Source organism: Elephas maximus, chromosome 5 (assembly GCF_024166365.1).
Source record: "Elephas maximus indicus isolate mEleMax1 chromosome 5, mEleMax1 primary haplotype, whole genome shotgun sequence".
NCBI classification, from domain to species: domain Eukaryota; kingdom Metazoa; phylum Chordata; class Mammalia; order Proboscidea; family Elephantidae; genus Elephas; species Elephas maximus.
The window spans coordinates 158,221,168-158,235,901 of record NC_064823.1 but is presented as its reverse complement, the minus strand read 5'-3'; the positions used below and the strand labels follow the sequence as shown (position 1 = coordinate 158,235,901).

The following is a 14,734-nucleotide window of genomic DNA, read 5'->3' as shown; positions in this document are numbered from 1 at the left end:
TCCGGGGCCTCTTTCGCTTCCATATGAAGTTGGTGATTTGTTTCTCCATCTCCTTAAAGAATGTCTTTGGGATTTGGATCGGAATTGCATTAAATGCATAGATTGCTTTTGGTAGAATAGACATTTTTATAATGTTAAGTCTTCCTATCCACGAGCAAGGTATGTTCTTCCACTTACGTAAGCCTCTTTTGGTTTCTTGTAGAAATGTCCTGTAGTTTTCTTTGTATAAGTCTTTTACATCTCTGTTAAGATTTATTCCTAAGTATTTTATCTTCTTGGGGGCTACTGTAAATGGCATTGATTTGGTGATTTCCTCTTCGATGTTCTTTTTGATTTGAACATTTAAAAACCTTACATATACAGGCTTTTTTTCCTTTCAATTTTGAGTATAAACAAGTTGATTAAAGCACTCCGAAAGATAAAAAGGATTTAAAAAAAAGTGAGGCTATCTTAGCCCATGTCTATATTCTTGAGGCCCTCTTACTAATGAATAACCACACATAGTATCTCCATCACTGTGTGCCTTAGTTACCCAGTGCTACCGTACCAAAAATAACATAAATGGATGGCTTTAAAGTCCAGAAATGAATTTTTTCACAGTCCAGGAGGCTAGAACTCCAAATTCAGGGCTTGGCTCTAGAAGGAGCTCCCTCCTTGTCTATTATAGCTTCTAGTAGCTGCCAGCAATCAATCCTTGGCGTTTCTGGGCTTGTAGAGGCGTCTACCGTGTGCATCTGTCTCTGTATGATGTCTTCCCCTGTGTGCGTCCCTGGGTCTGTTCTGCTCTTTTTACAACTCAGAAGTGATTAGGTTTAGGACCCACCCTACTTGGGCATGAACATAACAAAGTTAACGTAACGAAGAAAGCCCTGTTTCCAAATAGGGTCACATCCACAGGTATAGGGGCCAGGACTCCAATACATGTTCTTGGGGGCACAATTCAATCTTAACACCATGTCAGTAGAATCACTTTACTTACCAGGTCACAAAGGAAGGGAGGACAGCCAAACCCACTGCTGTCGAGTTGATTCCGACTCATAGCCACCCTATAGGACAGAGTGGAACTGCCCCATAGAGTTTCCAAGGAGTGCCTGGTGGATTTGAACTGCCGACCTCTTGGTTTGCAGCCATAGCACTTGACCGCTACACCACCAAGGTTTCCGGGAGGACAGTAGTCACTTGGATTTAGTGAGCAAGTGCTATGGGCCAGGCATTCTTCTAACCATTTCCGTTGAATTTTTTTTTTTTTTGAATCCTCAGAACAACCATCTGAGAGTTATTATCTACGTTTTACAAGAGAAGGAGCAGGGGCAAAAAGAGATAAAGTGATTTTCCCAATGCCAGACCAAACCACACCAAACCAAACCAAACCTGTTGCTGTCAAGTTGGTTCTGACTCATGGCAAACCCATGTGTGCAGAGTAGAACTGCTCCACAGGGACATGGCCAATAGGTGCCAGCATTGGGCACTACACCCAGGCCTTCCGAGTCCACATTCTTTCTGTGCTGTTGGAGGCCATTATTCACAAAAAGAGAGTAAGCCCAAGACCAGTGAGTGCTACGTAAAGAATATAATGACGCAAGGGAAGAAAGATTCACTACCTGATGACTTTCTACCATATGGCCTGGTAATAGACACTCAATAAATAGTTGTTGAATAAATAAATAAGCCAAGCTTTGCACTAAGCTCCCATGTAGTCATTATTTTATTTAATATTCACATTGTTGTTGCCCTTGAGTTGATTCCAACTCATGGTGACCCCATGTGTGCGGAGTAGAACTGCTCCATAGGGCTCTCAAGGCCGTGACTTTTCAGAAGCAGATTGCCAGGCTTTTCTTCCAAGGTGCCTCTGGGTGGGTTCAAATTGCCAACCTTTCAGCTAGTAGTCAAGCACTTAACTGTTTGCCCACCCGAGGACCTGTCAGTCTTCCTGCTTTGAGGTAATTATTTGATGCCCATTTTACAGATGAGAGGCTGAGGTTCACAGTGGTGAAGTCACTTGCTAAAGGTACCTCTTGGGATTTGAAATCCTGCACTTATAGGGTTTCGGGGAGAGTTTAACGAGCTAATCTTTGTGAAGCTCTTCGCCTAGTGATTCTCAAGGTGTGGTCCCTGGACCACCACCACCACCAGCAGCAGCAGCATCTCCCGGGAACTTGTTATTTCTGTTAGTTGCCATCGAGTCAGCTCCGACTCATGGCGACCGTTTGTATAACAGAACGAAACGTCGCCTGGTCCTGCGCCATCTTCATAATCATTGCTGTGTTTGAGTACATTTTTATAGCCTTTGTGTCAGTCCGTCTCACTGAGGCTTTCCCTGTTTTTGCTGACCCTCCATTTTACCAAACATGGTGTCGTTTTCTAGCAATTGGTCTTTTGTGATGACGTTTCCGAAGTAAGTGAGTGGAAGTCTCACCGTCCTCACCTCCAAGGAGCATCCTGGTCGTATTTCTTCTAAGACTGACTTGTTCGTTCTCCTGGCAGTCTGTGGTGTATTTGATGTTCTTTGTCAACACCACCGTTCGAATACAGGGAACTTAGTTGTTAGAACTGCAGATTCTTGGGCCCTACTCCGGACCTATTAGAAACTCTGGGAGTGAGCCCAGCAATCTGTGTTTTCACAAGCCTTCCAGGTGGTTCTGATGCAGCTCAAATTTGAGAACACAGCTTTATCCCAAGCCTGAACCATTATTGTTGTTGACATCATTATCTAGGTCCCTGGGTGGTGCAGATGGCTAAGTACTCACCCACTAACTGAAAGGTTGGTGGTTCAAATGCTCTCAGAGGTGCTTGAAAGACAGCCCTGCCAGTCTACTTCCAAAAGATCACAGCCATCGAAAACCCTATGGAATGCAGTTCTACTCTGAAGCACATGGGTTCCCCATGATTCGGAGTCAACTTGATGGCAACTGGTTTGTTCTTTGGAATCCCTAGGTGTTGCAACAGATACCTCTCTCAGCTGCTGACCAAAAGGCTGATGATTCAAGTTCACCTATAGGCACCTCAGAAGAAAGGCCTGGCAATCTACTTCTGAAAAATTATCCATTGAAAACCCTATGGAGTGCGGTTGTACTCTGACACACATGGAGTTGCCATGAGTTGGAATGGCCTCCGCGGCAACTGGTTGGTCTTATGGAAAGGGAGGGCAGTGGGATGTGGAGTGCCTGGGACTCTCCTGCTTCTGTTATTTGATGTCAGTTACTTCTGTCCTATCAGTGGATTCACGTCGGTCCCAGGCTGCTACTGGCTGGAGCCCAGCAGAGGTCTTTAGAGGGGAGAGGAACTAACTGGGCCTGTTAAGCCCACCCAGGCTCTCATGACCATCCCATCTGGTTGCATGAATGCCTGGTGCCTGTCTTCTACCTGCTTTGTAATTCCTCCCAACCATGTGCGTTCTCCATTGTGCTCCCAGAGTCAAGAGTTACTGTGCCTCAGATGAGAAGTGTTTGCAGGGCGCGGCAGGGTGGGGCGGGGTGGGGCAGGGCAAGGCAGGGCGGGGTGGGGCGGGGCAGGGCAGGGCAGGGCAGGGCAGGGCAGACAGTGTCCAAGGAAGGGGAGGATGACTTGCCAATTGTTACTCTGGCAGATTCTGCCCCTCGTCTCTTGGAAAATTTCATGAATTCCTAGTGTTGCCTTGGGGTTGTATATCCCATGTGGGAATTTAACATTTCTTGAGTGCCTACTATGTGCCAGGCATGGGGCTACATGGAGCCTACTATGTGCAGGCCAGCACGCGTAAGCTCCGTTGGTGCCCGTCTCGTGTAATCCTTACAAATGTGCTGTGTGGAATCCATGCTGTAAGGAAGCTCAAGTGCAGAGGGCTCCAATGACATCCTCAAGTCCCATAGCCGGGAATTAGGTGGCGGAGCTGGGCTGCAAACCCAGGCTGGCTGTGTGGACTGCAAAGCCTGTCCTTGTTCTGCTAGAACTGTTAGTCGTGTACTTGACTTGAATATGTAAAGTAAAACTACAAATGCATGCTCTCTCTTTCGTCCTTGTAGGTTCTACCAAACCACGGTCTCCACGCAGCAGGATTTTTCGGTGCCTTCATGGTCTCTCTTGCCCTGACCTGGATCACGCTTTTCTTCATGGTTCGATATCAGTGTTTAAAGGGAAACATGCTTAACAGACATCAGGTGAGTTTCCACGTGAGTGTTCTTTCCCGAGGGTGGTTTGGTTGGTGCAGAGCTGAGATGGAAGTGTCTTCCCCAGTTTGTGGTTCTCAATCCTAGGTCTGCATCAAGGTTACCTGGGGAGATGTTGACAAGTACTAATGTCCAGGCCCCACCTCCAGAGATTCTGAAGTGACCGTCCTGGGAGGGGTCCCCATCATTAGTAATTTTTAGAAGCTGCCTGGATGATTCTAACCTGCAGCCAGCACTGAGAGCCCTTGCAGTCTCGCTGAATCGCTGACCACCCCACCTGTGTGGTGGGCTTTGTATTTCTGCCACACCCTAATTTAAGTCTGTGGGGTACTGGACCTTGTTTTACTCAGTAAGGTGGCATTTGAGGTGTCTTGGTCTGGGACTTCCAGAACACACCTGATGATTTGTGCTGGCAAGTGGAGGCTGGCCAGAGCAGAAACAACTTATCTGGGAGGCAGATATCAACTAGCCTGAGGAGGCATGTATTTGCCTATCATGTAGGACTGGCCAATAAAAGCCTAGAAAACAAAGCTCAGAGAGCTTCCTGGTTGGTGAAGGGAGGGTCACGTGCCCTCTGAGACATGGCAGCTCTGCATTGGAACCTTCCCAGTCCTTGCTCGTGCATCCCTTCCTTATGATGATTCTGATTTTTATCTTCTTAATATAGTAAAAAGGAGTTCTATGCAGTGCTTAAGCACCCAACTGCTAACTGGAAGGTCAGTGGTTCAAGCCCACCAGCAGCTCCTCAGGAGGAAAGACTTGGTGATCTGCTCCTATAAAGATTACACCCTAGGAAATCCTATGGGGCAGTTCTACTGTGTCATACATAGGGTCACTATGAATCGACTTGATGGCACACAACAACAACAATATTGTAGTAAAACCAGTAGTTGTGAATATAATGTCTTCTGTGAGTTCTGTGAGTCATTCCAGCCAATTAATGAACCCTAGGACAGTGTCCTCTTAACTTGTAAGGTCTGACCTAGCCCTGGGTGGCTGGGGTCAGACAGAGAGAGACAGAGTGCTGTGTGGGTGGCTGATGTCAGAAATGATGGGGAAGTGGGAAAGTGGGGATATGATTGATCTCCACCTTGTAGGAACTGGCTTTATGCTGATTCACATCCATGAAGCTATCCCCATAAGATCTCATTCCACTCCTGCTAAAAAGTCCTCAGAGACTTGCTATTATCCTCAGGATACAGCCCATACTCTTTAGCATGACTTATAGCTACCCCTTACTTCCCTGTGATCTGACTTTGGCTCACCCTGCAGTGACACTTTCCACTTCCCACCTCCACCTCCAGCCATGCAGAATGACTTGGTGTTCCCTGAACATGCCGAGCGCCGCGTGCTCACACCTACACACCTTTCCAACCACTTCATCACGCTTCAGTGAGTGTAATTCTTACCCATCCTTTAAGACTCAGCTGGGGCATTGTGGATGTCTTCTCTGGTCACCTCCTGGCCAGGAGAGGAGCCCTCTTTCTGGGTGCCCACACTAGCTTTTCTCTGCTCCATCCAGCACTTGTAACCTGTAAAGAGCTCTGCATTCCTGTCTTAGTTTGGGTTCCCACAGAAGCAGACCCTGAGATAAGGATTCAAATTCAAATAATCTGTATGGGAGATGACACCAGGAAATAACGGTGGGGGTGGGGAAGCTAGACAGGGCAGAGAAAGCAGCCAATAAAGGGTGAGTTATCATGAGGTTACCACTTTGGCACCTGGAGCTTAATTCCGCTGTGGACCTCTGGGAGACAGTGAAGAACTAGCCTCAGAGTCATTCCAGGGAGCTGGGGTATCTATTAACCAGGTCCCAATAGTCATTGATTGAAGACTGCTTCTGGGTAAAGTGGGGGTGAGGAAGAGGGGTGACATTATTTCTCTGGCATGGACTCTGAAGGTCAGAGAAAGCATTCAGAGAAAGAAACATAAGTGTTGGGCAGTGGATCCTGGGCTAGTGGGTACTGAAGTGGTATGGGTAATGGGATATAGGCAGGGAACCAGTGGTATCTGCTACAGTCCACATTGCTGGGTATAGAGCCTGTAGCTTAGAAGGTACTCAATAAATACGTGAAGGAATGAATGAGCTCTTGGCCAACCAATGTATGGGAGATGCAGTGCAGTGAGTTACTTAACTGTTTCATGACCCGTGGGACATTTGGTATCCCACCCACTTTTTCTGCTTCTCAGGTCTCTTGGGACCTTTTCTCACTAAAAGTATTTGTTACCCTCCAATGGGGATTTGTGTAACAGTGAAAGGTGAAAGAAACATTCATTGAAGCAAAAATAGCAGAAGTATCAGGCTTAAATGTAAGATAGTGCATCCAGGAAATGTGATTGGGTAAAAATTTTGTCTCTTTTGGCTTTTGTACCCCTAGATAAGCCTCGTAAACATATTTATGCTTTCCTGTGTGATAGTTAGGGAGTCCTGGTGGGCTTGTTTTTTTTTTTGGTATGTGTGATATTTGGAAAACCAGAGGTTCCCCACGTAACCTAATGGAAGGTGCCCCACAATAAATCGTGTCTTCCATGACCAGTGGGAAAGTCAAGCATCCATCAATCATGATGCCTGAGAACCCCTCAAGTTTTGTGGTAAGCTTGTATTCCCACATAATATTTCTCAAAACCTATGTTACCAACTAAAAATATAAAAACACTCCATGACTTAGCATGCTTTCATTAATGAAAAACACATGGTGTTAAAAAAAATTCAAAGTGGAAAATACTTAGGTCTTGAAAGGGTTTTAATATGGCCATTCTAGCCATGCGTGGTCTTGTGACTCCCATGAAATGATTGGGTGAAACTGTGCAAATGAGGAGTTAGCAGACCACCAAGGGGATTGGACAACCTGTTAAGAATGCAAATAAGGTGCATAGAAACTCTGTGGGGGGTAGTACCATGCAAATAAGGCGTATGGAACTCTAACAAGGGGATTGGTCAGTTTTGCTATCCTGCTAGGCTTAAAAGAGAGCCAATCCAGAGCAGAAAGGGGACCTCAATACCATCAAGAAACAAGAGCTGGGAGTAGAGTGCATCCTTTGGACCTGGGGTCCCTGTGCTGAGAACCTCCTAGACCCAGGAGAAAGAGAAAGATGGTGAGAAGCAGTGTCAGAAAAATGGCAGCAGCAGAACCAGGAGACCGGCGAGAGACAGCAAGGTGGGCTTCCCGGCTCATGGAGTGAGGTGGATACAGTCAGTGTGCTGATTCATGGAGTGAGAGAGCTGAGAGCCTTCAGGCAGGAGGCTCCCTGGTGGAGTGAGGTGCCTCTGGGCACTTACCAGCTAAAGAGCTTTATAACACTTTCCTGAGCAGGGCAGAGGCCAGGCCTGAGCTGGGCCAAAGGTTGAGGGCCAAGAGAGGAGGCCTGTCCTGAGGGGGCCTAGAGGAGCCTGTCCTGAGGGGGCTGAGAGGAGCCTATCCTGAGGGGGCCGAGAGGAGCTGAGAGAGCTGTCCTACACTTAAGAAGGGAGACTGCCTACATCCTTCCTGATTTTGAACTGGAGTTGTAGCCTATTGATCCTGATCCCAAGCTGTAAGCTGTTACTTTCTTAATAAACCCCCTAACTGAGTATAGTCTATGAGTTCTGTGTGACCATTGCAACGAATTATCTAACCCAGCAGAGAAGTAGAGAGTGCCGTGGGAGGGATGGCTGGTGTCAGAATTTAACAGATTGGAGAGTGTAGGTATGTCTGACCTCCACCTCATAGGAATCAGCCTTGGGCTGATGTTAATCTTGATTCTCTCTCCTCCCCTTCCTGAAGTTAGATGAGGAGGTCTGACACCCCCACACCGTTTTTACAGAGGGACGGAGGGAGGAAAACAAGGTGGCAGTTGACAGAGGGGGACAAATTCTCTGAAGCTTTCCAGAAGGCATTGTTGATAGTGAGCACCCTTGGCAGGTTGATGTGTTCCTGTGGGACCCTTGGAGGCTGGGCTGTTGTGACTTGGTGTCTTCAAGACGAGTCCTCCAAAGGCGCATCCGCCGTCTTCCTCCCTCTGCCTTTGTATTGAGGAAACCGAGGCCCATGAGGTTCAACGACTTAATATGGCCAAGCTGAGCCTGGGACGTGGACTTCTGGGCCCCCCTCTGTCTGGAGCACTGCAAGGCCCTCCCAGCCTAGGACCCATTGTTCATTCTGTTCCTGCTTCCTGGAGGGTGGGGTTATCACTCTAAAGTGAGGTCAGCCCATGGCCTCCTTGGTGGGCAAAAGTGGGAAGAAGGAAATGGCCCGTCTACTCAGACATTTTACTGACTCTTCCCAAGCTGTTATCAATCAGAAAAGAACAGAATGCACTCGGCTGCTTTGAGGGAGGTGCAGGATTTACTTCCTGGAGATTAAAGGCTGACTGTTACAATCTCGGAGAGGCTAGCCAAGGGTGAATTTGATTTAAGGCCTGACAGCCCTTGCAGTATTTTTTCCCCTCCATCCCAGAATAAACTCTTTTCACATTTTTCTTTGTTTTCTGCCAGTGTGGCGGCAACCATAGAGATGACATGGTGTGTAAAGCAGAAGGGGACAGCGTTCAGAGCTAGGTTGACTTGGGATCAGATACCCGCCTGGCTCTTTATGAGGTCTGTGACCGCATTGTTGTTGTTAGGTGTTGTTGAGTTGATTCCGACTCATAGCGACCCCATGTGACAGAGTAGAACTGCCCCATAGGGTTTCCTAGGCTGTAACCTTTGTGGGAGCAGATTGCTAGTGCTTTTTCCCAAGGAGCTGCTGGGCTAGTTTGAATCGCCAGCCTTTCAGTTAGCAGCCCAGCACCTAACCGTTGCACCACGAGGGCTCCCTTTTGGGACCTTAAACCGTTGCACCACGAGGGCTCCCTTTTGGGACCTTAAACCGTTGCACCACGAGGGCTCCCTTGTGGGACCTTAAACCGTTGTACCACGAGGGCTCCCTTTGGGACCTTAGAGGATGTTATTTCACCTTTCTGAACCTCAGTTTTCTTATTTGCAAAGTGGGGCAACACTTACCTTGTTGTTGGAACAGCTTAATGATGTAACCTATACAAAGAATATTACCTAGCAAAGGGGCAGGGATTCTTAAATGTTAGCCCTGGGTATTGCATTTCTGCAGAATTAATAATATTGGGGACAGAAGATATATATCATCTATACAGTCAGAGGACTGGCCTTAATTATCTCTAATGTCCTTTTCGTCTCAAAGTTCTGCACTCTGGTTTGAAGCCCGCTAGACCTTTGGTGCTAAGTTCCACCATACTGATTGCAGTTTCCTCTGATGATGATGATGATGGTCATACAATATTTTATTGGTCTTTACAGGTTACAAAGGCCTTTTCCATTCATTGCTTCGTTTTAGCCACACAACACCCCTGTGCAGGGCTACAGGAATTATGAGCCCATTTCTCTGATGAGGAAACAGAGGCTCAGGGAAGTGCAATGGCTTACCCGAGTTTACCCTCTCATGAGTGGCAGGGCCCACTGACCTTTCTGACTCCAGATCCCCCACCTTCTCTCACATGGCATTCACAAGGAGGCCCACTAACCTGTTGTTTCTGAAATTCTCCTGAAGGTTCAGCACCAAGAGAGCAAGCTGGAACACTCCCAGTTCACCTCGGCCGATGGCGTGAATGAGGATCTTGCTCTCAATGACCAGATGGTAGACATTCTGTCTTCCGAGGACCCCGGGAGCATGCTGCAAGCCTTAGAAGAGTAAGAATTATAAATTGCGTTATACTTTCAAAGATGGGCTTTGTCTGCAGGAGAATGAGAGCAAACACTGAGTATGTCTCATTCGTTCATTCATTCCATTAATCATTCATTTGGCACTCAGTAGTCATAATCGGAAAACCCTGGTGGCTTAGTGGTTAAGTGTTACGTCTGCTAACCAAAAGATCGGCAGCTCGAATCCACCAGGCACCCCTTGGAAACTCTAGGGGCAGTTTACCTCCATCCTGTAGGGTTGCCATGAGTCGGAAATCAACTCAACGGCAGTGGGTTTGGATTTTTTTTGGTTTTAGTCATAATCGAACACCTGCTGTCTACTGAACACTGCTTGGCAGTTAGGAAAAGAGATGAATAAGACATGCACAACAGAACGAAACGTTGCTCAATCCCGTGCCATCTGCACAATTGTTGGTATGCGGGAGTTCATTGTTGAGGCCACTGTGTGTTTTGAGTGCTTTCCAATCTAGGGGGCTCCTCTCCTAGCACTATATTGTACATATTCTCTTGTGCTTCACAGAGTTTCCATTGGCTACTTTTCAGAAATAGATGGCCAGGTCTTTCTTTTTAATCTGTCTTAATCTGGAAGCTCCACTGAAACCTGTCCACCATGGGTGGCCGTGCAGGCATGTGAAATACCAGTGGCATAGCTTCCAACATCACAGCAATACACGAGGCTCCACACTGTGACAAAATGACAGACGCTGGTGGAGATAAGACGTAGTTCCTGCTGTAAGGCAGCCTCGTGTAGTGGGAAGGACAGCACCCAGAGACAGGTGACCACAAAGTTTGGCAAGCACCATGCTGAAGAGAAGATCAGGGCTGGCCGAGCCTAGAAGAGGAAGCCATTAGCGTTGGCAGGGCCGTAGAAGTGCTTCCCAGAGGAGGTGACATTTTACTAGTTCTTGAAGCATGAGTAGAAGTTTTCCAGGTGGGTTAAGTGAGGAAAGGCTTTTCAGGCAGAGGGAAGAAAGGGCAAGTGCAAGGATGGGAAATGAGCAAGCCATGTTTGACATAGCTAAATATGATTGCCGTGTAGGCTGGAGTATTGAGTGTAGAAGAGTTGGGAAAAAGGCAACTGGAGAGAGAGGTTGGGCCAGGTGATGTGATGGTCCGCCGAGCTGAATTCAATTCTGTTTATTTATTTGATAAATACTGAAATTGTCATACTGTGGTGGCTTGTGTGCTGCTGTGATGCTGGAAGCTGTGACGCTGGTGTTTCAAGTACCAGTGGGATCACCCGTGGTGGACAGGTTTCAGCAGAGCTTCCAGACTAAGACAGACTAGGAAGGAAGGAAGGGCTGGTGACCTGCTTCTGAAAATTAGCCAATGAAAACCTCATGGGTCACCACAGAATATTGTCTGATAAATTGCTGGAATGCTCCCCTAGGTTGGAAAGCCCTGAAAATACACAGCAGCTGTAACAATGGACTGAAACATAGCAATGACTATGAAGATGGCTCAGGACCAGGTAACTTTTCATTTTGTTGTACGTGGGGCCGCCATGAGTTGGAGCCAGCTCAATGGTAACTAATAACTAACATCAACAACAACAACCACAACAAATGTGCCAGACACTGTTCTGACTCATATAATTCACTTAACAACTCTATGAAGTAGGTGTTGTTATTTTTCCACCTCATAGATGAGGATTTGAGAGAGGTTAAGTAGCTGCCCAGGGGCACACACTAGTAAATGATGTTGGTGTTGTTAGGTGCCGTTGAGTCAGTTCCAACTCATAGCAACGCTGTGTACAACAGAATGAAACACTACGTGGTCCTGCACCATCCTCACAGTCATCGCTACGTTCCAGCCCATTGTTGCAGCCGCTGTATCAATCCATCTCGTTGAGAGTCTTCCTCTTTTTCACTAACCCTCTACCAAGCATTATGTCCTTCTCTAGGGACTAGTCTCTCCAGGTAACATGTCCAAAGTACATGAGATGAAGCCTCGCCATTCTTGCTTCTAAGGAGCATTCTGGCTGTACTTCTCCCAAAACAGATTTGTTCATTCTCCTGTGAGTCCATGGCATAGTCAATATCCTTTGCCAACACCATAATTGAAAGGTGTCATTCTTCTTAGGTTTTCCTTATTCACTGTCCAGCTTTTGCATGCATATGAGGCGATTGAAAATACCGGGACTAAGGTCAGGCGCACCTTGGTCCTCAAAGTGCCATCTTTGCTTTTTAACACTTTATAGAGGTCTTTTGCAGCAGATTTGCCCAATGCATTACATCATTTGATTTGCTGACTGCGACTTCCATGGGTATTGATTGTGGATCCAAGTAAAATGAAATCCTTGACAACTTCAGTCTTTTCTTCGTTTTTCATGATGTTGCTTATTGGTCCAGTTGTGAGGATTTTTGCTTTCTTTATGTTGAGTGGAAACTCTGGTGGTGTAGTGGTTAAGTGATACGGCTGCTAACCAAAAGGTCAGCAGTTCGAATCTGCCAGGTGCTCCTTGGAAACTCTATGGGCCAGCTCTACTCTGTCTTGTAGGGTTGCTATAAGTCAGAATCGACTTGACGGCCATGGGTTTGGGTTTTGGTTATGTTGAGGTGTAATCCATGCTGAAGGCTGTGGTGTTTGATCTTCATCAGCAAGTACTTCAAGTTCTCCTTTTTCGTAAGCATGGTTGTGTCATCTGCATAACAGAGGTTATTAATGAGTCTTCCTCCAATCCTGATGCCCCGTTCTTCTTCATATAGTCCAGCTTGCTGGATTATTTGCTCAGCATACAGATTGAATAAGTATGGTGAAAGGATACAACCCTGACACACAACTGTCAGGAAAGGAAATGATAGGACCAGGTTTTAAGCCCAGGAGGCCTGGCTCCAAGCATATTAAGCATAACAATTTTAGAAGTCTCTGTCTGAAAACCCCATTATCTGGACCTCTGGGTCTGATCTATTATCTATTGTTCCATTTAGTTTTAGTCAGATTTTCTTGTCCCCTTATATGCCTAGGTATTTTTGTTTATGTGCCAGACATTGTACATGAAAATTGAGAAGATAATTTGAGGACAGGGATGATGTAATCTTCCAGGAGTACCTTAATCCAACCAAGGGTTGAGATCGTGCAAAACTGGACTTCATTTCCTTCAAAACGGAAAAACCAAACCTATTGCCATTGAGTCAATTTCAACTCACAGTGACCCTACAGGACAGAGTAGAACTGCCCCATAGGGTTTCAACAGTTGTAACCTTTACGGAAGCAGACTGCCACATCTTTCTCGAACCTTTTGGTTAGCAGTTGAGCCCTTAACCACTGCGCCAGGGCTGCCTATTTCCAGTATACCTTTTCTTCTAAGAAATGGTCCTTCAGAGTCCCAACCAAAAGCCAAGGGGAACCTCTCTTTGGCAGTCTCTGGACTCCAGGTTTTGGTCCCCAAGCTCTATCAGTCTGTCAAAAGCTCTGCTCAGCTTATCAGCCCCTTCTAGAATCAGCAGGTGCCCTTAGGGAAAAAGAGGTTCCAGATGTGGGGCTGCCCTCTCTGGGTTTCTTTCTTCTCCCACGTCTTGGCCCTGTAATTTTTCACTATGTTGTTATCTCTCAGGTATGCTCAAACAGATTTTGATTTTTCCCAGCTTTTCTATTTGAGGTAGTTGGTCCACATTTACCTAGATGATTCTTACTGGGAGTAGAACCTTCTAGGCGTCTTTGTGTAAACCATACTCTAGGTGATGAGCCAGATATAGCCTCCATCATCAGAGGGAGTCTGATGAGGGAAATAGACATGGAAATAGACCAGGCTCAAAATAGCATGGAGCAATAGGGTCAGCTAGTGCATTGATTAAGAGCATGGTCCCTTTAGACCAGGGTTTGAATGCAGACTCTGCCACTGTGTGACCTCGGTTAAGTTTCCTTTCCCAGCTAAGCCTAAACCCAAACCAAACCAAACCCGTTGCCATCGACTCGTTTCCGAGTCATAGCAACCCTATAGGACAGAGTAGAACTGCTCCATAGAGTTTCCAAGGAGTGCCTAGTGGATTCGAACTGCCGACTTTTGGTTAGCAGCCATAGCACTTAAGCACTACGCCACCAGAGTGGAGATAACTGTAGAACATTCCTCATAAGAATGGCATATAAAGACTGGCATGCTGTCTGGAACATACAAAGTGCTCAATACCTGGTGCCTGGTATTATGTAAGCAGTCTGGTATATCTGGTCATGGTTGTGTTACATGTGTGGGTGGAGAGTGAGGGTGGAGAGGTGAGGGATACATCATGGAGGGTTCCAGGCTCCACAGTAGGCACTTTTAGACCTAGGGAATGGTTTTTAAGTATGGGCATATTTGTGTTATAAAAGACCACGGTGGATGGAAATGGAGAATGGCTTGGAGGGGAGAGATGGAGGCAGGGAGACTCTTGTAGGAGGCGTTGATGGGTGACGTAGGGTAGGAGCAATAGGCTTGGGGAGGAGGGGGTTAAGCAGGAAGAGCGTACACAACTTGGTGACTGATTGTGGTATGACTGTGTGTGTATGTGGATGGGCATGTAGCTTGGGCACTGAAGGGAAGGGAAACAGCCAGGGTGAATTCCCTGATTTCTGTTTTGTTTGTTTGAATGTTTGTTAGTTTGATTGTGTTTTGAGTGGGGAAGGAGGGAGAATCCCATGGTTCAGGCTACTCAGCAGATCCAGAGACTGCAGAAATGTCCAGAGAGAGGAAGAATGAGAGGGTCTACTTTCATGGGAACAGCCGGACACTGAATCTGGGGAAAGATCATTGGAAGACCCATTGAAGCCACATAATTCAACCATTGAAAGAGACCTCATTCTTTTTTATTGTACTTTAGATGAAGGTTTACAAAACAAACTAGCCTCTCATTAATTAGTATGTGTATTGTTTTATGACATTGATTAACAACCCCATGACATGTCAACGTTCTACTTTTTC

The 14,734-nt window shown here is 46.5% G+C and overlaps 1 protein-coding gene across 4 annotated transcripts in view; it reads left to right on the top strand.

The window, feature by feature from the left end:
- The window catches only part of EVC2 (EvC ciliary complex subunit 2), a 198,472-nt gene that overhangs the window by 61,748 nt on the left and 121,990 nt on the right, over positions 1–14,734 (top strand). For all 4 annotated transcript variants that reach the window (XR_007517705.1, XM_049886523.1, XM_049886522.1 and 1 more), the window contains exons 8-9: positions 4,002–4,136; positions 9,686–9,825. Coding sequence is in view for 3 of the 4 variants with exons in the window: in XM_049886523.1 (XP_049742480.1) it covers positions 4,002–4,136; positions 9,686–9,825 (275 nt within the window). In the remaining variant the exon portion in view is untranslated. The remainder of the gene's footprint in view (positions 1–4,001; positions 4,137–9,685; positions 9,826–14,734) is intronic.